General features: G+C 48.8%; 3 protein-coding genes and 1 long non-coding RNA gene across 4 annotated transcripts in view; 1 reads left to right on the forward strand and 3 right to left on the reverse strand.

Moving 5' to 3' along the window:
- Positions 1-632: 632 nt before the first annotated feature.
- LOC128082533 (uncharacterized) lies at positions 633-2,252 on the reverse strand. Its single transcript, XR_008207716.1, has 2 exons — positions 2,175-2,252; positions 633-2,003 (listed from the first exon to the last, which is right to left on the reverse strand). It is a non-coding gene; the product is annotated as an uncharacterized LOC128082533 (long non-coding RNA).
- A 3,168-nt stretch (positions 2,253-5,420) lies between these two features.
- The window catches only part of LOC128088829 (rho GTPase-activating protein 32-like), a 36,041-nt gene continuing 20,816 nt past the window's right edge, over positions 5,421-20,645 (reverse strand). The window contains exons 11-13 of the mRNA XM_052699687.1: positions 6,694-6,898; positions 6,038-6,183; positions 5,421-5,848 (exon numbers count right to left, since the gene is read on the reverse strand). Coding sequence (XP_052555647.1) covers positions 5,421-5,848; positions 6,038-6,183; positions 6,694-6,898 — 779 coding nt within the window. The remainder of the gene's footprint in view (positions 5,849-6,037; positions 6,184-6,693; positions 6,899-20,645) is intronic.
- LOC128085807 (rho GTPase-activating protein 32-like) lies at positions 8,858-18,780 on the reverse strand. The gene is made up of 6 exons (XM_052693691.1): positions 18,662-18,780; positions 18,005-18,082; positions 17,130-17,211; positions 9,777-9,920; positions 9,396-9,498; positions 8,858-9,130 (listed from the first exon to the last, which is right to left on the reverse strand). The coding sequence occupies exons 2-6, from the start codon at positions 18,053-18,055 to the stop codon at positions 8,902-8,904; spliced, it is 609 nt and encodes a 202-aa protein (XP_052549651.1). The 5' UTR covers positions 18,056-18,082; positions 18,662-18,780; the 3' UTR covers positions 8,858-8,901.
- The window catches only part of LOC128085658 (uncharacterized), a 222,382-nt gene continuing 213,799 nt past the window's right edge, over positions 12,063-20,645 (forward strand). Inside the window, exon 1 of the mRNA XM_052693374.1 lies at positions 12,063-13,608. Coding sequence (XP_052549334.1) covers positions 12,187-13,155 — 969 coding nt within the window. The 5' untranslated portion in view covers positions 12,063-12,186 and the 3' untranslated portion in view covers positions 13,156-13,608. The remainder of the gene's footprint in view (positions 13,609-20,645) is intronic.

Here is a 20,645-nt window from a genome sequence, read left to right on the forward strand (position 1 = left end):
GAAAAAGTACTACAATTAGAAAAAGAGTTGGAGTTAGAAAAAAATTGAAATAGAAAAAAGAAAGACTTAGACTGGGAAAAGGACCACAAAAAAGGCTTGGAAAAAGAATTAGAATTAGAAAAAGAAAAACAAGGAGCAGAAAAAGAATTAGAAAAAGAATTGGAGAAATCATTAGAAAAGGAAAAAGAAAATTAGAAAACAAAAGTATTAGAAAGACCAAAAAGTATATATATTTTTTTTTTAAAAAAAGAAGAAGAATTAAAATTAGAATGAGAAATGGAAAAAGGAAACAAAAAGGAATTGGAAAAAGAAAAAAATAGAAAAAGAATTAGACAAATAGTTCGAATTAGACAAAGAATTAGGAAAAAAAAAAATAGAAAATGATCCAGAAAGAGAACACAAGAACTACAACTTGAAAAAGAATTGGGATTCAAAAAAGAAAAAAAATGAAATAGAAAAAGGAAAAAGACTTGCAATGAAAAGAAAGACTTGCAACAGGAAAAAGAAATAGGAAAAGAATTAGGAAAAAAAATTAGAAAAACAAAGCAGATTAGTGTCTTGCTCCAATTTATAGGAGGGAGAGGAGGTTCTTTTATTATCTATATACCCAGCGTGAGATTAAGAAACAATGGTTCAAATGTTGGTCCGACCAATTTATTACAAATCGTAATTAGGGAAATGGGGAAGGGGAGGACGGATGCTATTATGAATTAGGGTAATGGGGAAGGGAAGGAGGGCGATAGGAAAGATAGGAAAGAAGAAGCAAGGAGTCTTTACAGGAAGTAAGAGGGAGACAGTCACCACCATGGATCCAGCGTGGTTTGTAATTCAGTCTTTGATCTTCAGTAGTGGTGGGTCGTCAGGCATTGTTCTGTTGACGATGAGGAGAATGATGAGAACGACGGCCATGACCATGGCGATGACGGCCCCTTTTCAATAGTTTCAAAGTGGTCGAGTCAGCTGTCTTTGGAGTGACAGCTCAAATCCAATGTGGTTGAGTCAGCTCTCCTTGGAGCGGCAGCTTCTGGCTCTGGGATCTCAGCAGAAACTCCTCTGTTCCCATCTTCTGGGCCTTGCCAGCAGACAAGAGGGAGCAGGGATGCCCATCTGCATCTTGTTTTTCACAGAACACGATGGTATCATTCCCCAGTTTTCCCATACCAAGCTGGAGCTGTTTAGTCACAGGCCAGATCTTCTGCCAGTGAACACTCCTGAGCACTCTATTCTGGAGGCAAGCAGCTCTGGAGGAAGGGGCTCTCAAATGTTCCCAAAGTGATGTCGATTGTCACACGGTTAGCACCCATCACTTGCCTCCTTAACAAATCATTGAGAGTCTTATCACAAGAAAAACCTCAGGAAGCAAGCTTTGAGCCAAAAAACAAAGGATTCTCACAATTAGAAACAGGAAAGAAGAAACGGATTTAGAAAGAGAGAAAGATTTAGAAAAGGGAATGGAAAAATAATTAATAAAGGAAAAAGAATTGGAATGAGAATTGGAATATGTTGAAGAAAATAAAAAACGGAAAGGAATATGACTAAGAAAAGGAACATGAAAAAGAAAAACAATTGGAAACAGAATTATCAAAAGAAAAAGAAAGAATTAGAAAGAAATAGAAAAAATTCAAAACAAAAAAGAATTTGAAAAAGTCTTAAGAAAACAAATTAGAAGGAGAAAGAAAAGGAAATAAAAGAACAAGGAGAGAAAAGAAAAAGGTAAAAAGAAAAAAATGAAGCAGAAAACTATTCGGAAAAGGAATTGGAAAAGGAATTGGAAAAAAGAAAAGAAGTAGAATTAGAAAGTGGATTAGGAAATGAAAATAAATTATAAAAAAGGGGGAAAAAATCAAAGGGAACTGGAAAAGGAGAAAGACAAGAAGTTAACTCTGGATACCCCAAGTCTTACATGGCACGCACTAGAAGCCTGTTTTGCAACCTACCTCTTCTTTTTGCATCTCACTTGGTCAAAGCAGAGCAGTCAGCATTTGGGCTCGCTGTAGCTCCAACTAGGCGTAGATTGGCAACATGAAACACAAGAAAAATGAGAAACATTGCATAATGTCAAGAAATGAAATTGAACCTAAAAAGAACAAACCCATGTTTGGTGGGAGCGACAGAAGGCACAGACATCACAGCAGTACTTGGGAGCCCTAAAGATGGGGGAAAAGAAAGAATACCAGGTGAAAGCCACGTGAGTGCAAGAGACAACTGATGCCGAGCCCAAAGAACAACTACAGGTGTGGGAGCAACTTCAGAGATCACATGCTGCTCCATGACAGCTCGTGCAGTGGGAGAACGAGGAACGCCTGAATCCAGGTCTGTGATCTGTTTTGGTAGCACGTGGGGTCACTTCTGGAGACTGCAGGACTATGGCATGACACGCAGCCCACTGGCAGGAAGAGGAGAGCATCAAGATCTGCTAGCAAGAAAGAAGAAATCCCTGAGTCTTTTTTCTCCACAAGCATTTGTGATTCTTTCTCCTCTGCAGGGAAAAAAAATAAACAAAAAAACTCCATTGTGATTCAGTCCCAGCACAATGATTAAGTGTATGGTATGTACCGAAGCATTGTGTATTAGGACAAAAGCTGCGGGAGAGTTAGTGACAGGATCATAAGTAAAACTAACTAAATGCCCAGTACTGCCAATATGGGCATGGGACCGTGACCAGCCAGTGACTGTGTTAAGGTCATCATAAGCAATTACAAAAATTAATCTGAAGAAGATTCCTGTCCAAAACAGTAACACCAATGATACCACGGGGATCCCAGAGAAAGGAGCAGAGTGAGAAGGGAACATGTGAGCTACAACAACCGTATCAGCATTCGTTAGCATCTGGAAAACAAGAGAGAACTTCCTGGTTCCAAAGGAGCCAAGGTTAGAAGAAGCAAAACTGGAAAAGAAAACAAAACAGAAATAAGACTTCCTGGTCCTAAATGAACCAAAGTTAGAAGGGAGGTGAAATCCAGACGGTTAATTTTGTACAGTTCCTCCTGATCATATTGAGGCTTCCACAAGTATTTGTGAAGAGTCTCCCTGAGGGTTAAAGGGACAGGACCACGGTGGGGCAAATCAATCAACAGCAGTTGTCCTGGGGAGTAATCATCCCAATAAGCAGCGCTTGGAGTAAGGGACCACTGGCAGTGGTTGCCCGTGGTGAAAAATATTCCAGGTCCTCAATAACCCTCTGATTCCTTTTCAGTCAGCAAGATCTGACCTCCCTCTGTTAATGGCACTTTCCACACATACTGATTTCCTAAGGGTGTCACCAAAATCCTTCCTTACTTTGGCCGGCTCCGTAGCAAACAGGGAACCTCGTCAGTATGAACATCAGAATACCCACTGCCAGTCTCTTCCCATGCACGCCCAGTTTCTATCTAAAGGCAGAGAAGGATCACAGGTTTCCCAACTTGTCTTTTTGGGCTCTCACATCCTCAAGATTTTCTCCTGGAGGAAAGTCACTACTTGGGGATCTAGCATCTATCTCCCTGTCATTTACCAACTGTTCTCTAAGGGCTTGCTGAGGGAGGCCTTTTGAATGTTCTTCTTTTTCTGTCCCCTAAGATCTTCTACTTGGTACTGCAGGTATGTCACCAATTCCTGCAAGGACTTTATAATTTGGGTTTCTACCATGTGCTGTTCATTGCGGATCTCTATGGCAGCACTAAGAGCAGCTCCTGGAACTGCACAAATGATTGATATTCCCTTTTCCTCCCCCATACAAATTTGATTATGGAGGGAATTTAATATGACCCATGACTCCCTCTAAGTTGGACCAATTATTCCACGCCCATTTCATCTCCACGGGGGAGAGTTTGGCACTATGCTTTTTTAAGAGATTGAGGAGCAGATTCCTGCTCTATTTTTTTATTTTTTTTTTTGTAACCGTCATGCCTCAAAATGTGGAGCAATCTCTTCATGGAAGGGTAGGGGGGGAACACGTATTGTCAACAACTTGCTCCTTACACTCCCAAAGTGTACACGCACACTCTCTTCTACCAGTAAGGCAGTTGCTGATACCACCTGGACACAGCCACACGTTCAGGCCAACCCTGAGATACAGGGTCTAATACCTTGAACAACTATGAATAGGTTTTCTTTTGTCTCCCTATTCTTGTGTTAGAATGCCTAAAACAGCTCTTTCACTGACAGTTATCAAAAGGTGAAATGGTTCCTTTAACGCAGGCAGTTCTAACACAGGTGCTGTGATTAAGTCCTGTTTCAATACTTCTACTAATTCTTTTCCCTCTTTTGTCTATTTTAATATGTTGCGTTCTCCCTGTGATAGTTGGAGGTACAATCTTTGTTTCTTGTACATATTCTTCTATTCACAAAATAATACAGTTCAAAAAGCCCTAGCCCCTATTCCCAAGAAATTCAGAGTTTTACTTAGTCTCTTACTTTAGACTCCTCTTTTCCACAAATCAGAAAATCATCTACATACTGAAACAGCTTCACCTCCTCTTCAACCTGAAACTTTTCCAAAACTTTCTCCAGCACTTAATTAGTTAAAACAAAAATAAAATATAAAATATATAATGTATGTAAAATAATACGCTCCTCTCCCTGTCCCAGGACCGCTCTCCCACAAATCTCTGGCGGAGCTGCCCTCAGCACTCGCTCCTGTTGTGCTGCAGCTTCCATCTCGCTGCTGCCCGGACAGCAACAGCCCTGCCGCTCCTCCAACAGCCGGCCCCCAACGACCGCTCCCGTGCACGGCGGCTCAGCCAATTGCAGCCGGAGGAGCTACTGCGGATCAAGGAGACCCCGGGGGAGGAAGCAGCGCTGCCGCTAACCAATGAGAGGCTGGCGGGGATGGGACAGCAGTGCCGCCGACCAATGAGAGGCTGCCAGGGGCGGGACAGCGCTACCGCTGACCAATGAGAGGCTGCCAGGGGCAGGACAGCGCTGACGCTGAGCAATGAGACGCCAGGTCTGAGTGAGCTCGTCCTGCCGCAGCATGATGATGACAGGGTTGCAGATGATCTGCACAGGCAGCTCACAGGTTGGGAGCAAGGAATGGATGCAGACAGAGGAGAGAGGTGTTAGGGAGCAGCCAAGGCATCACAAGGCATCCGAAAGCCCTGAATCACAACGCCACCGTCAGGAAGCATGGGGTTACCACGAGCAGCATCCAGGATGCTAGAGATTATTTGCTACCGTACCAAATGGGAGCTGCAGACACCCCAAAGCCAGACAAAACGGGAACTAACCCCAAGCTCTGCTTCGTGCACCCCACAGCCTCAGCGTTGCAAGCTGAGGTGCCTCATTGTTTGTTGCATTCATCCCAGTCCCTGGGAATGAAGACTCCACAGGCAGTCAAGGCGTTGAGTGAGCACAAGCGTGCTTTTATTATTAAAGGAAAAGACAGGAGGGCGTGAGAGGTTCAGGTAAAGATGGGAATCGTCCTCTCTTGGATGGAAAGGTCACGGAGAGAGCGGCTCAAGGCTCTCAGAGCCGCTGCACGGTGCCTGGGACTGGAGGCCTGATTCTAAGTCCCCCTCCAAGGGGCACGGCTTCTCCTCGCTGTTGCTGACCTGCTCCTGCACAGAGGTGCTGCTGTCAGGGCACTCAGGCTGTGCTTGGGCTGGGCTGCACTGCAGAGGCACTGGGTCACAGTCCAGGCTGGTGCCTGTGGTGTGTGACAGGCTCAGGTCAGCATCTTCAGCAGAGCTGGGAGAAACGAGGGCTTGGACTTGGATGAGCTCCTTGTGTCCGCCACTGTTGTTATGCAGCAGGCTGTCATCTGAACCGCAGCCATTGGTGCTTCCCAAGAGCTCTCCATTGGTGGAAGCACACAGCCCAGCTTCGCTACTTGCTCTGGCACATCTGGGTTGACAAGAGCTCAAATCACCTAGAAAAGAATGAACAGGGGTTGGTGTCCAACTCTCACAAGTTGAATTACAAAAGTGGTTCTTGATCAGGGGAGAACTGAAGGTGTCAGGTATGGGCTGGATCGCTAGAAGGAGATACAAGCCCACTGACAGCAAGAATTCTACGTTGCTGAGAAGCAGGGTGTTGAAAGCAGGATTTGCACCCTTACCTGCCAGGACTACAATGTCTGTCTCTGAGGGCTCCCTGGGGCGGCGCTGCGGTTGGCGTTTGGCCACGGAGGATGGTTTTCCCAGGCTGAAGCAGGAACAGCAACAGCCAGCTGGTGATTCCTTCATCCTGCTGGGTGCACTTGGTCTGGAGAGAAGAAACAGGGAATGGTGTGAGTTGTGCGTGGAACTCCAAAAGCATCTCTGACTCTGACACTGACAGCTCATTGGCCCCATCTCACTGCCATGTCTAGTTTCTCGTGCCAGCAGGTCTGACCAACAGCTCTGCTTCGAGGAGAATCGGAATTGGATTCAGGCACGTGGCCCTGAAGTCCGGAAAACCCCAACGTTTCCAGGTACAGCCAGCACAGGCCAGGACAGACGTCAGCGTGGCTTTATGCATCTCGTGACTGCCTGCCCAGCAAGGAGGGAATGCCAGCCTTGTGTGGCTAAACTCAGCCCGGTAGGCAACTGAATGTGAGTTCTGTCTCACAGTGCAAAGGGAGTGGAGATTCACTGCAACACTTCAGGCACCATCAGTTTAACTGAGTTTCAGCAAGCTTTGGCACTAGAAATAATGGGGGGGGGGGGGGGGGGGAACCACAAAAACCCACCCAAACAATGATGATAAGGTACTGGAAAACAAAGTCCTCTTTACCTTTCAGATGGAAAGTCGATGATGGTGTGGAATTTCTCCCGTACAGCTGTGGGGCCTTTTTCCACTTTCATGTCCCTGCTCTGTGTCACAGTGACAGGAGAGCTGCTGTGGCCTTGCCTCCGTGCCTGCGCCTCCTCCAGGCTGAGCAGCTCTGTGGCAGGAGAAGAGGCTCGCACAGACTGGGGCCCTGAGAGAGAACTGTGCCCTGGAAGGGAAAACCACAGGTGAGAGCCAGGATCAGAAAGCGGCAGCACAGCCATCGCAGGTCCGGGAGCTGCTGTGTTTTCCTTAGACTTGCTTAACCGAGCCACTGGAAGAAGAGCAGCTCAAAATAACCATGTGCTCAGAGGTGTGTCTATGGCAGAGGACGCAGTCATAATTAGGAGCGGGTCCCTGTATCGAAACAGGCAAACAAAAACCCTAGAAAATGGGGGCAGGGAACTGAGAAAGCTTCGCTGCCACACGTTAATCAAGTTTCACCTGCTTGCAAAACGTAATAATGACGGTGACAGTTTTCTCCTGGTCAAGTTTGGGCTTGCACATTCTCAGCATCCAGCAACTGGACGCCAGATTCCAATCTAAGCCCAGAAGTCTGCTGTCCCCTTGATAGTAAAAGTGTATTTCAAAGGAGTTGGAGAAAGCCTGCGTTTGATCCAGGTGTCTGACCAAGATAAAGCTAATGGAGGAAGACACTCACCTGCTCCATCTGCCATGTCAGGTCCAGATGTGGAGCAGAAGAGGACGTCTGTGTGGTCGATGATGAATTCCACCACGGCCGACTGCGTCTGCAGTTCCGTGCAGGCAGCTCTCCCACTGGCGCAGGCAGACTCGCTCTGCTGTGATCTGTAGAAAAGGCAGGTTTTAGAAGTCATTCAGCCAAGATCGCTTCCCCAGGTCTGAACTGTTGCAGCCCAAAGCTGTCAAACTGGGCTCCGGAGACTTCCGCAGTGGGCAATCAGTGATGCCACTGAAGAAGTTCTCCTGTCTGATCAAGGACACACCAGTCCCATCTAAACAAGAGAGCAGCAATTCCCAGCTAGAAATTGTGCCCACGTGGGGTTGGAGAACAGTCCAGGCTCCTGCTCTGCTGTCAGCCACTCACTGCACATTTTACAGGAGAAGAGCACATGTGGTGCAGAAGAAGGGAGGACTGCTTTATTCTACTGGAGAACAGATGAAAGCGTTCTGTTGAAATGGAAAAAGAAGTTTACCTTAGGAGGTTTGGAGCCCACACAATGGCTAAGTTCTTAGAGTGCATGTTGGTGACAGAGCTGTTCGCAGACAGACAGGCCAAGTGTCTCATCAGATACGCCAGGGTCCTGGGAAACAAGAGAGGCAAATGTTCAGCACCAGCCAGCATGCCGTGCTGCCACTCACAAAGCAAACCTCAATTCACACTAGTTGTTATTACTGCTACTGATGCTGAAGATGAAGTAGATCCAACTTGACCAAGTGCCACGCTGCAGCACCCAGCACCAGCACAGCACAGCCACAGCCATCAGCTGCACCAAGCGTGCCCCCGTGCCCAGGACCTGACCCAATAAATTAACCCTGTAAATTAAACCCGTGTAGCCTTCAACCGCTTCAACATACCCAGGCATCGTGTTGCTCACGTGAGACAAAGCCTGGAATCGCACCATTGCCCTCTGAAGTGCACCAGGGCTGAGCTCAGCAGGCTGAGGGCAGCACTGACCTGTAGTGAGGAGCGGGCAGCTGCTGGATGGTGTCCCGCATTCTGACCAGCCGCTCCTCCTCCGTAGTGGCACCAACAGCATCCTGGAAAAGGGCAGAAAGGGATTGAGACACAAATCAGGCGAGATACCTGCCGCAGGGTCGGGAACCATGGGCACAGCGCGCTGCTGGTCAGCACTGAGAAAGATTTTAGGCCTCCCCAGAGGCATCTGGCAAACACATCGGCACGCAGCTGGTGCCACCACGGCCAAGGAGTCCAAGCACCGGGCCGGTTTACAGCCTGGTTGGGCAGCTCAGCTCCTCGCAGGGGGCATTCATCTCCAAGTACGCTTGGCTATTAATCCCCTTTCTGTTCCAGAAATAGCTGGGGAATAGCAAAAAACAAACAAACAAACAAACAACACAGGAATTCTCGCAAGCACTGTGAATATGGAAATAACCACCTCCTGGGGCCACCAGAAGCGGCATCAGCATGATGCAGGATGTGGCAAAGACATGCGAGTAAACCCCATGGGGCTAACAGAAGAAGGGCCTCAGAGCTGGGGCACTGCTGCAGCCATCTCCCAAGAGGCCCAGCGAAGAGGGAAAGGAAAGGCGTTGCCTGGTGCTTACCGAGAACTTGTCGTACAGCTGGTCAGTCAGCAGGGGGGTCAGGAGCTCCCTGAAGTACATTTTGCAGAGGGAGCTCGCGCTGTGAACGTCGCGGACGGTTAGCTCAGGAACCTGCTCAGACTCAAATTCCTGGCTGCAGAGAAGGACACGAAAGCGGTTGAGAAAGAGGAAAGCAAGTCAAAAGCCACACCCAATGCAATCAAGAGTTGGAAGGGCTTCCTGAATGTACAGGAGAACACAAACACTCGGCCACCAGCACCACGTCAGCCGTGCTGGATGGGATGTTCCCAAAGGAGACCTTTTGTCTGTGCTAAGGCATTGCCCGCAGGCCTCTGAACGCCCGCAGCAGGGCACGTGCCCCTGCTGGCAGCTGTGTCTGTCAGTCGCAGCACTCTTACCGCAGTCTCTGGACGTTGGACGCCACGCCGGACAGGCGGTATATCCCCTGCACCACGCCATGCTGCTCGATGAACTCGGCGCAGCTCTGGAGGACCTGGGGGACTAAAGAACACGTGCCGGCGGTTACTGGAGCTCCTTAGTCAAGTCCTGCCTCAGACTGCGCTCCCGTCACATCCCATCCACTAAGCCCAGCCGGGCTTGGCTGAAGCAAATACAAACGTGCTTGTCTCTTGGGAGCATTAGCCTCACTTCATCTTTCAGCCATCAACTCCCATTCCCCGTTTCTCCACTGGTATCAACCTGCCCCTTGCTAGATACTATTTCCCTTTCATCGTTAGGTTCTCAAACAGGGAAGCTCTCAGGAATGGGCTGTCCCTTACCATCACGACCAGAGTGAAGAAGATGCTCTCCCAGGTCACGGCCAAACACCCTCTCCTTCTCCACCTCCCGCTCTTTCCGTTGCTTTGGGCGGGCCTTCACCACGGAACGAAGGAAGGTGAGGAGCTTGCCGCGCTTCTTTGGCACTGCACAACAAAAGGAAGAAACCAGTTCATCTCAGGTTTGGCTCCGTTGGACGAGGCCGAGCACAACACGTTCTACAGAGCACCTCAAAACGGGAAGAACATGATGAGCAAGTGCGTACCAAAATGGATTTTCCCCAACCCTGGATGAGTCCAAGGCCAGACTGGATGGGGCCCTGGGCAGCCTGGTCCAGTCCCACTTTAAACGTGGAGCTTGGTTGGCAGCCCAGCTTGAGGCAAGGGGGCTTGGAGCTTGATGATCCTCGAGCTCCCTTCCATGCCAAGCCATTCTACAAGGATTCTAGGATTTCCCCAACTCCAGTCATAAAACACAGGAGGACTGGGCCAAATCTCTGCACGTTCTGATGGAGTTGAATGCACTCCTCTTGCTTAGCTTGCTCAACCTGGGCATTAAGGACCCTCTTGAAAAGCCACGTTCTGATCAAGCGTGTCACTAGCACAACCAGACCTCTATCTGTCCACCAGGGACGCTGGCTGTTCTCAGCCTCGTACGGACTTGCCGGATGTCATGGTTTTATGTTTTTGTTTTTTGCTTTACTTGTTTTTGGATTTCAGTATTCCACATCAAAACATCATGTAGTGTACGGGCCATTAAAGTGTCACTGCCCCAGTCCCAGCTACCTATCCCTGTACATTACAGCAGTCACGGGATCTGGCCCTTCCGGGTGGGGGGGGCGCTCTCTTGCTGCCTTGCAGTGGATGCTGGAGGGTGCTTTCCTGGCCGTTCCAAGCTTTTCAGGTTTGAATCGGTCCCGGGAACTCTCTCTCTCATCTGGTTTGATTTATTAATCTCAATTTCAATTAAATTGTATATATTGTGTTATCTTGTATTCCAATATTATAGTAAAATAAGTTTTCCTCCATAGATTGTTGCCGCTGCTCTTTTCCTCCCTTCCTTCCTTCCCATTTTTTTGTGGGACCGGGGTGGGGGGGGAGGGCAGAGGCCTGCCGCCCCTGTCACGGACATAGATTGATCTGATCAACTCCGTGACAGATTTTGGCGCCCAACGTGGGGCTCGAACTGCTTTTTAGCTGTTAGAACGAATCTCTTTTTCTCTCTGCTCTTACAGAGCTTCGTTAGTGAGCATTATCAGTAGTTCAGGTTTCTGTGCTGGAAAACCTGACCTTGAAAGATTAGGCGTACTGCCAGTGTTCTGGGATATTTGTAAACTTTGAGCACTACTTAGTCTGGGTAGTGCCTTTTTTTCTTTTTTTTTTCCCTGCTCTTGTTAGCTTCAGTTCATTAACCCCTTTTTAGCAGGCACCTCTGATGAACCCACTCGTTATCGTGGGGGCGCTGTGTAAAGGATTTAAAGCAATGGTGTTACTCACAACCTACTGGCCAATAATCCATCTTGCACTTACGTGTGTTGGAATTGCAACCGTATATAGGTACCTAATGGCCCTGATGGAGACACCTATGTTTCACCTACTTGCAATGTGGTATGATTTGAATTTTGACATTTACATCCCGGAAGGAATGGCTAATTTCACAAACAGCTACATCCCAAATGGAATGGCTAATTTCACAAACAGTTACATCCCAAATGGAATAGCTAATTTTACAAACAACACGATGTTCAGACCAGTCTCCGGTTTTTCTTCTCGGTTTGTCAAACGTTTTTTGAATCCTGAATTAATAGTCATGTTGGTGTGCATGTCATCAGTTTTCCTGAATGTATTCCTATGCATTCGTATTAAGGGAAAGGAGTCTCTTCCAAAACTAGAGAATGATGATTGGCAGGGAATATGGAGAGGTTTAGGAAAGGTCTTAGAAGCATGGGGACCTGCAGTGTCATGGGATTTTACCCTTGAACACCTGTGGGATCCTGAGAAACTAAGCCAGTATTTGAGTCAGGGACTATGCGGCTTACATAAATCTAAGGAGGTACAACTTATTTGGGGTTTGGCTTGTGCTTACCGTGCCCTATATAATACCATTCTGGAGAGAGAGAGTTTCCGAGCTGAGGTTCAAGCTAAAGGGGAAAATCCCCAAGTCAAATCTAATCAATCACAGGAGACACCAGTAACAATACCAGTTGCTCCTGTGGAGGGCAAGAAATGGAAACGAGTGTCTTCGCGTCTTGAACGAAAAAGAGAAGAAGAGGAGGAGGAGGTGGAAGAAGATCCAGGCGAGGGGCCCTCCTCAGGACCACCACCATCGCGAAAGGCAAAAGGGAAAACTAAGAGACGTGCAGAAGAGAGTGATGAAGAGGAAGTCTCTATTACTACTCGCCGGCCTCTAAAGATGACTGAAATCCAAGGTTCAAGAAAGGAGTTTACATGGCGCCCGAATGAAACTCTTGTTTCCTGGTTGGTTCGCTGTTGGGACAGTGGGGCCCATAGCTTGTCTCTGGATGGTAATGAAGCTCGCCAACTAGGTGCCATTGCCAGAGATCCGGCTATTGATAGAGGAATTAGTCGATGCTCGGATGAAGCTGCCTCCCTCTGGGAACGAGTGTTAACAGCCGTGAAGGAAAAGTATCCCTTCAAAAATGGCTTGAAGATTGCAATGAAAAAATGGGATACAGTTGAAAAGGGGATCCAGTATTTGAGGGAAATAGGCGTGGTGGAAATGTTGTATGACCCTGACTTTGTTCCTAACGACCCACACCAAAACCGCGACCCTGAAAGAGTGAGGACAACGCCTGAGATATGGCAGAAAATCGTGACAACAGCGCCGGACAAATATGCCTCTACACTGATGTCAGCGTGTGACAGATTCAACGAACAACAGAGAACGCCCTTAGTTTATGAATTAATTGTTACGCTTCAAAACTACGAACAATTGCTGTCCCCGATTCATGCTGCCGTTGCTGCTATATCAAAAATGACGGAGCAAGTTTCTCAACTGATTAACCGCGACAAACCTGTAGCAGTATCAGAGACGCTTGATGAAGATCAGGATAATCAAAAGAGTCTAATGAAGGAAATCAAGGAGATGAAGGAGATGATGCGAGCCCACCTAACTAAAGACGATGAACCTTCCTTCTCACGTGCACGGTCAAAGATCTCAGCTGTTAGAAGCAAACGCTCTCCGGCTCAAGTAAGGGGTAATACACCGCGAATTGCCTTATGGTATTACCTGCGTGACCATGGAGAAGACATGGGGAAGTGGCACGGTCAGCCTACTCCTGTACTACGAGCCCGGGTGAAAGAATTACAAAGCAGATCAACCATCAGTGCAGTTGCTCCAGTTACCACAGGTAATGAATAGAGGGGCCCTGCCCTCAGTCAGGAGGGGGAAAGGGATAATAGAGTATATTGGACTGTGTGGATTCGATGGCCTGGCACATCAGAACCACTGAAATATAAGGCACTGGTGGACACTGGTGCACAGTGCACTCTGATGCCCTCGAGTCACCAAGGGACAGAATCAATCCATATTTCTGGAGTGACGGGGGGCTCTCAAGAATTGACTGTGTTGGAGGCTGAGATAAGCCTCACTGGTAAGGACTGGCAAAAACATCCTATTGTGACGGGCCCAGGGGCTCCATGTATACTAGGTATTGATTATCTCAGAAGGGGGCATTTCAAGGATCCTAAGGGGTATCGATGGGCCTTTGGAATAGCTGCTGTGGACATAGACAACATTAAGCAGCTATCTGTTTTGCCTGGCCTGTCAGAAGATCCATCTGTTGTGGGGCTGCTGCGAGTAAAAGAGCAACACGTACCGATTGCTACAAAAACGGTGCATAGGCGGCAGTACCGCACCAACAGGGATTCTTTGCTCCCCATTCATAAGTTAATTCGTCAACTAGAGAGCCAGGGAGTGATCAGCAAAACTCACTCGCCTTTTAACAGCCCCATATGGCCAGTGCGTAAAGCCAGTGGAGAATGGAGACTGACGGTGGACTACCGTGGCCTGAATGAAGTCACACCCCCTCTGAGTGCTGCTGTGCCGGACATGTTAGAACTCCAGTATGAACTGGAGTCAAAAGCGGCCAAATGGTATGCCACCATTGACATTGCTAATGCCTTCTTTTCCATTCCTTTGGCCAAAGAATGTAAGCCACAGTTTGCTTTCACATGGAGGGGCATTCAGTATACCTGGAACCGTTTGCCCCAGGGGTGGAAACACAGCCCGACCATTTGCCATGGGTTGATCCAAACTGTATTGGAACAGGGCAGTGCTCCTGAGCACCTGCAGTACATTGATGACATCATTGTGTGGGGCGATACAGCAGAAGAAGTCTTTACAAAAGGAGAGCAAATGATCCAAATTCTTCTGAGTGCTGGTTTTGCTATTAAGCGAAGCAAAGTGAAAAGACCTGCCCAGGAGATTCAGTTCCTAGGCATAAAGTGGCAAGATGGCCGTCGTCACATCCCGACAGATGTGATCGACAAAATCACTGCTATGTCTCCACCCACTAGCAAAAGAGAGACACAATCTTTTCTGGGTGCAGTGGGCTTTTGGAGAATGCATGTTCCAAACTACAGCCTCACTGTAAGCCCCCTTTATTATGTGACGCGAATGAGAAATGAGTTTACATGGGGCCCTGAGCAGCAGCAGGCTTTTGAACAGATTAAACAGGAGATAGCCCGTGCCGTGGCCCTAGGGCCAGTACGGACGGGACAGGGCATAAAGAACATCCTCTATACCGCTGCTGGAGAGAACGGTCCCACTTGGAGTTTGTGGCAAAGAGCCTCAGGAGAGACTCGAGGCCGACCCCTGGGATTCTGGAGTCGGGCGTACAGAGGGTCTGAAGAGCACTACACCCCAACTGAAAAGGAGATCTTAGCCGCTTATGAGGGGGTTCGGGCTGCTTCCGAAGTAGTCGGTACTGAAACACAGCTCGTTCTGGCACCTCGACTGCCAGTGCTGAACTGGATGTTTAAAGGAAAGGTTCCCTCCACCCATCATGCTACTGATGCCACTTGGAGTAAGTGGATTGCACTGATTACACAACGAGCACGGATGGGGAACCTCAGCCGTCCAGGAATCCTAGAGGTTATCATGGACTGGCCTGAAGGTAAAAAGTTTGGAACACCACCAGGAGAAGAAGTATCACGTGCTAAAGAAGCCTCACCATACAATGAACTACCAGAGAATGAAAAGAAATATGCCCTGTTCACAGATGGATCGTGTCGTATTGTGGGAAAGCATCGCAGATGGAAATCTGCTGTGTGGAGCCCCACACGACAAGTTGCAGAGGCCACTGAAGGGAAAGGAGAATCAAGCCAATTTGCAGAGGTAAAGGCTGTCCAACTGGCCTTAGATGTTGCTGAAAGGGAGAGGTGGCCAATGCTCTATCTTTACACTGACTCATGGATGGTAGCGAATGCCTTATGGGGGTGGTTACAGCAGTGGGAGCAAAATAACTGGCAAAGAAGGGGGAAACCTATTTGGGCTGCTGAACTGTGGAAAGACATTGCTGCCCGAACAAAGAATTATGGTTGTAAAAGTGCGCCATGTAGATGCTCATGTGCCCAAGAGTCGGGCTACTGAAGAACAGCAAAATAACCATCAAGTAGACCGAGCTGCCAGAATTGAGGTGGCTCAAATAGACCTGGACTGGCAGAACAAGGGTGAATTATTTCTGGCTCGGTGGGCCCATGAGACCTCAGGTCATCAAGGGAGAGATGCAACATACAAATGGGCTAGAGACCGAGGGGTGGACTTAACTATGGATGCCATTGCACAGGTTATTCATAACTGTGAAACATGTGCCATCATCAAACAAGCCAAGAGGATGAAGCCTCTGTGGGAGGAAGGGCGATGGCAAAAGTACAAATATGGGGAGGCATGGCAGGTTGATTATATCACCTTGCCACGATCTCGCAATGGTAAGCATTATGTGCTTACTATGGTGGAGGCAACCACTGGGTGGCTTGAAACATTTGCAGTACCCCATGCTACCGCCCGAAACACCATACTGGGTCTCGAGAAACAAGTCCTGTGGCGACATGGCACCCCAGAAAGGATAGAGTCAGATAATGGGACTCATTTCAAAAATTCTCTTGTAAATACTTGGGCCAAAGATCATGGCATTGAGTGGATTTACCATATCCCCTACCATGCACCAGCCTCTGGTAAAATTGAACGATACAATGGATTGTTAAAAACGATGCTAAAAGCACTGGGTGGTGGAACATTTAAGCACTGGGAGAAGCATTTGGCAGAAGCCACCTGGTTAGTCAATACCAGAGGATCTATCAATCGTGATGGTCCCAACCAATCCAGTTCCCTACATACCGTAGAGGGAGATAAAGTCCCTGTTGTACATGTAAAGAACATGTTAGGAAAGGCAGTTTGGGTTCTTCCAGCTTCTGGAAAGGGCAAACCTCTCCGTGGTACAGTTTTTGCCCAGGGACCAGGATCCACTTGGTGGGTAATGCAGAAGAATGGGGATGTTCAATGTGTACCACAAGGAAACTTGATGCCGGGGGAGTGCAGTTACTAATTCTATGTATATGTATATAGCCATGTATGCATTTTAATCATTTTTTGTTTGTTTGTATATATGTATAATATTTTAAGCATGATGTAACGATGTAGAATAAGGGGTGGAATGTCATGGTTTTATGTTTTTGTTTTTTGCTTTTCTTGTTTTTGGATTTCAGTATTCCACATCAAAACATCATGTAGTGTACGGGGCATTAAAGTGTCACTGCCCCAATCCCAGCTACCTATCCCTGTACATTACAGCAGTCACGGGATCTGGCCCTTCCGGGTGGGGGGGGCGCTCTCTTGCTGCCTTGCAGTGGATGCTGGAGGGTGCTTTCCTGGCCGTTCCAAGCTTTTCAGGTTTGAATCGGTCCCGGGAACTCTCTCTCTCATCTGGTTTGATTTATTAATCTCAATTTCAATTAAATTGTATATATTGTGTTATCTTGTATTCCAATATTATAGTAAAATAAGTTTTCCTCCATAGATTGTTGCCGCTGCTCTTTTCCTCCCTTCCTTCCTTCCCACTTTTTTTGTGGGACCGGGGTGGGGGGGGAGGGCAGAGGCCTGCCGCCCCTGTCACGGACATAGATTGATCTGATCAACTCCGTGACACCAGAGAACTGCCTTTGCCTTCCCTCATTCTCACTGCCTACAAAACACCAGCCATACGCCCCGTGCTATGCAGGAAGGATTATCAGCACAGAGGATAAGGGGGAAAGGATAAGGGAGGTATTAAATATGGAACACACCCAAAAGAGACTCCATTTTGCTTCCCTGCACCATCAAATGTCTCATCGTACCTGGCTTTGGCACTGAATTGATGAGAGACTCCGGGATTTTTCCGTTAATGAGCTCCACACACTCACCAGGGAAAAATCCAACCTGTAACAAGAGGAAGAAGAGACGTGCAATACTGAAGGCAGCGTTTCTCAGGCCTGAACTGTTCAAACATCACCTTTTCCTCATCACGTGCCTGCCGGATGCTCCGTAAGACAATCCAACCAAAAAATGGCCTGCTTAAAATTAATAATTATTCCAAATTGGCAGGCAAATATCCATAAAACTGTGTATGGAGCGGGGAAAGGACAAGTATGCTATGCACCCCTAAATCTCAAGCGTGCCCGAAGGGAAAGACTTCATACAGAAGCTATATATTATGATAGATTGATGCAGATAGATCTGAGTTGGCACAGCCTATGAACTTTCTGCTTGCTGACCGAGATGCAGCTGCCATCCCCAGCTCTGAGCTACCCAGCGTTCTGCAGCCAGCAGCAGCAGCAAGCGCGCAGAGGCTCTGTTACCCTGCCTCATCTCAGCTGACAGGCAGCGACTTCCTAAAAGACGCTGACTTCACCTTCTGCATGGGTGCAAGCACAAGTGCTCAGAGACACTGAAACACGTGTCCTAGCTGCTGCATTTCCAAAGGTGCGGTTCAGTGGCCGTGACCTGATGCACGCTGTGAGGGCTCTTCTTTCTAAGTTAACTGAGGAGGCAGTTTCCTACAAAGACCAACTTTCAGCTCGGGCCTAAGCCCACAGCAAAAGGGAAAGTCCTCTGACACCAGCACAAGGAAACCATTTTCCATGTGGAGCCATGCTGTGCAGGCAGGGCAGCTCTAAGCTGAGATTCCTGCCTCGACCGAAGTTGCGCTCTCACGTCTGAAGCTTGGGCCTACCTGAAAGCCGTGCTTGCCTCTCCAGCGGGGGCTCAGCTCCTGAGGCGGCATCTCGATGACGCACACGAGGTCTCCCACCTGCAAGAGATTGCAACGTCAATCCCAGCTTCAGCATGGCTGGGAGGAAAGCGCAGCTCAAATGACTGCATTCTTCTGCACTGCCCAATATCGTCAAGCTTGAGAGCCATTGCACCAGTGCAGCTCTTCAGGCATTTGCAGTCGTACAACTGAACGTGCAAGTAGAAGAGTCACTCCAATACACAACATACAGAATTCAGCTGTTCAGTATGAAATGGTTCTCAGAAGCAGCAGGCTCTTTGCCAAAGGGAGAGCTCCAATTAAACCGCAGGCATAAGTCAGCGGAACAGATCCTGAACAGATCTGCACACTCCATACACTGCTCTGCCATTGCTCAGAGACCAGGCTACCACACTGGGCAGTAGCTCTTGGATCACAAGATTCCAATGCCAAATAGAGCCATAGTTTACAGATGGCTGAACTCCTCCCTGCATCCAACCCAGTGCAAGTCTAACCTGGAACCGCATCTGCTGGGCTTCACCTCACCAAACATTCTGAAGGTGTCTGAGAATATTCCTGATAGCTTCACATGTTATACTCTTCTGTACAGGACAACAAGGAACGCCCTTAACTGCTTACCTCCAAGGAGAGTTCACCCGGTGCCTGGGCAACGTATCTCTTAATAACGTGGGCAGCAGCAATAGCTGGGATATTAAGAGATGACTCCTCACGGACCAGCAGGGGCTTCCCATTGTTCTCAGCCTGAAACAGAGAGCACAGGCCATGGTGAGGAGCTGAGGGCAAACGAGGAGGATTTCAGGCTGAGGAGCATGTCAGCAGAGAAAGCTGCAGGAAGTGCACTCCGTCCTTATCATGGGCACACAAGAAGGAACGGCAAGGCTAAGAACATGCCCGCAGCAAGGAAAGAAAGCCTTGAAGGCAGCTTTTCAGTGACACCGATAGAGCCGCAAGGATTCGCTTTCTTGAAAAGCAGGAGAGCACATCTGCAGCTCACTCTGCTGGCTCAAATCAGGGAACAAAGACCAATCAGAGCTCCACACTCTACCTCCATCCGTGTCATGCCAGGCTCACAGCTGATCTCGCTGCACGCGATGCCCATCACAGCAGGCACGACAAGCTGGAATGAAAAGAAACACGCTCATATTTTCTCTCTTCACACACCACACTATTGAGAGACTTCTTCAGAACTACCCTTGGCTATCCTCTGGCACAGGCGGGTGCTCTAGAAGCAACCACTCTGTTCACTCCGTTCAAATGGGACAGCCCATTAGGCAGCATTTGACCAAGCAGCTGTCCCTCTGCTAGCAGATGGGGACTGGCACAAACCAGCAGATGCATTCGCCCAGGGCGCTCTGACAGCGCAGCAGCAGGGCAGTGAGAGGAATCATTGCTGCAGGTGCATCTGCTCCCCGGCCACAGCTCCCAGCAGCCTCACCACCGGCACCTGCTGCAGCCCCGCACATCAAGGATTTCCTCTGCTCGCATCTCTGCTGTGCTCCCTACAGCTGCCGCGCACACTCTCACAGGCCAAGCGTGCGTGCTTGTGACCTTGGGTCACGCTGTGCAGCTCAGCACAAACTGGGCCTAGGACTCTTTGCCTAAGGGATTGCTTTCCTTCAGACCAGCTGGTCACAGCACCACACACAGCATCCTCCTGAGGGCGGAGCTGCAGGGGAAGGGAAAAAACCCACACGGGACCAGTGTCCCATCAACGCTGGGTGAGGCTGTGTTACCAAACATGGTGCGACACAGTGCTGGTCAACCACGTGGGGGGACAAAGCGTGGCACGTACCTGGCAGGAGATCAGAACAAGGTAGACAATTCCTTGAACTCGCAGCTGTTTCTTGTCACTTTGCTCTGTGCTTCCACGAGCGAAAGCTGCACCAAGGGAGCGGGTAGAGGAGAGAGAAGGAACAGGTCTGTGAGCTTGCACAATGGAGCAAAGATGACAAGGGAAAAGCCACGGGACAAATGCCATCTTTGTGGATCGCTTGGGAATGCAGGTACTGGCTGAAAGTTACGTCTGATGGACAAGAGTAAGCAGTACGAGCTGCTAGGAGCTCCACCAGCCAGCAGTTTTCAACAGCTCACTGCCCACCCGTCCATCCCACGCTGTCTCAGCTTACCTACAAGATGCTGCACAAGACACAAGGGTTGAAAACGAAGGCACTCAGTCGCTGCACAAGGGCAACAAGCGAGCTACTCACGCAGAGCTCAAGCGCTCCAATGAAGGGACGCAGCACGCACTGCTCCTCCCCTCATTCCAGCCTCTTGTGACATCACTAAGGGCCACCAGGCTGCTCCGCCATGACGACAGGGTGGGGAGGCAAGACCATGTCACAGGACCAGAAGATTCCAACACCGCACCCAACATTCTAGAATCAGCGGGCCGTTGGAATTCTACCTCAGCCCAATCCTGCACAAGCTGCCATGCGGTTGTCATGACCACAGCGCAGGACCCAGCGCTTGCTCCTGTGCAGCCTCGTACGGCTGGCCTCAGGCCGTCCCTCTGCAGGGCCTTCCTGCCCTCGGGCAGATGGACATTGCTTCCCAACAGCGTACCTCGCAGCGCAGGGCCTATGTACAATCCACACTGCAGTCC

This window comes from Tympanuchus pallidicinctus, unplaced genomic scaffold, assembly GCF_026119805.1.
Source record: "Tympanuchus pallidicinctus isolate F22 unplaced genomic scaffold, pur_lepc_1.0 scaffold1, whole genome shotgun sequence".
NCBI lineage: Eukaryota > Metazoa > Chordata > Aves > Galliformes > Phasianidae > Tympanuchus > Tympanuchus pallidicinctus.

What these genes read in the sequence shown, in the direction of transcription:
- LOC128085807 (XM_052693691.1), bottom strand. Translation starts at nt 18,055, where the DNA reads ATGCCGCCTCAGGAGCTGAGCCCCCGCTGGAGAGGCAAGCACGGCTTT. An exon ending in CAATTCAGTGCCAAAGCCAG is followed by an intron (nt 9,921 to 17,129) that starts GTACGATGAGAC and finishes TTTGTTGTGCAG; the next exon opens with TGCCAAAGAAGCGCGGCAAG. An exon ending in TCCAACGTCCAGAGACTGCG is followed by an intron (nt 9,131 to 9,395) that starts GTAAGAGTGCTG and finishes CCTTCTCTGCAG; the next exon opens with CCAGGAATTTGAGTCTGAGC.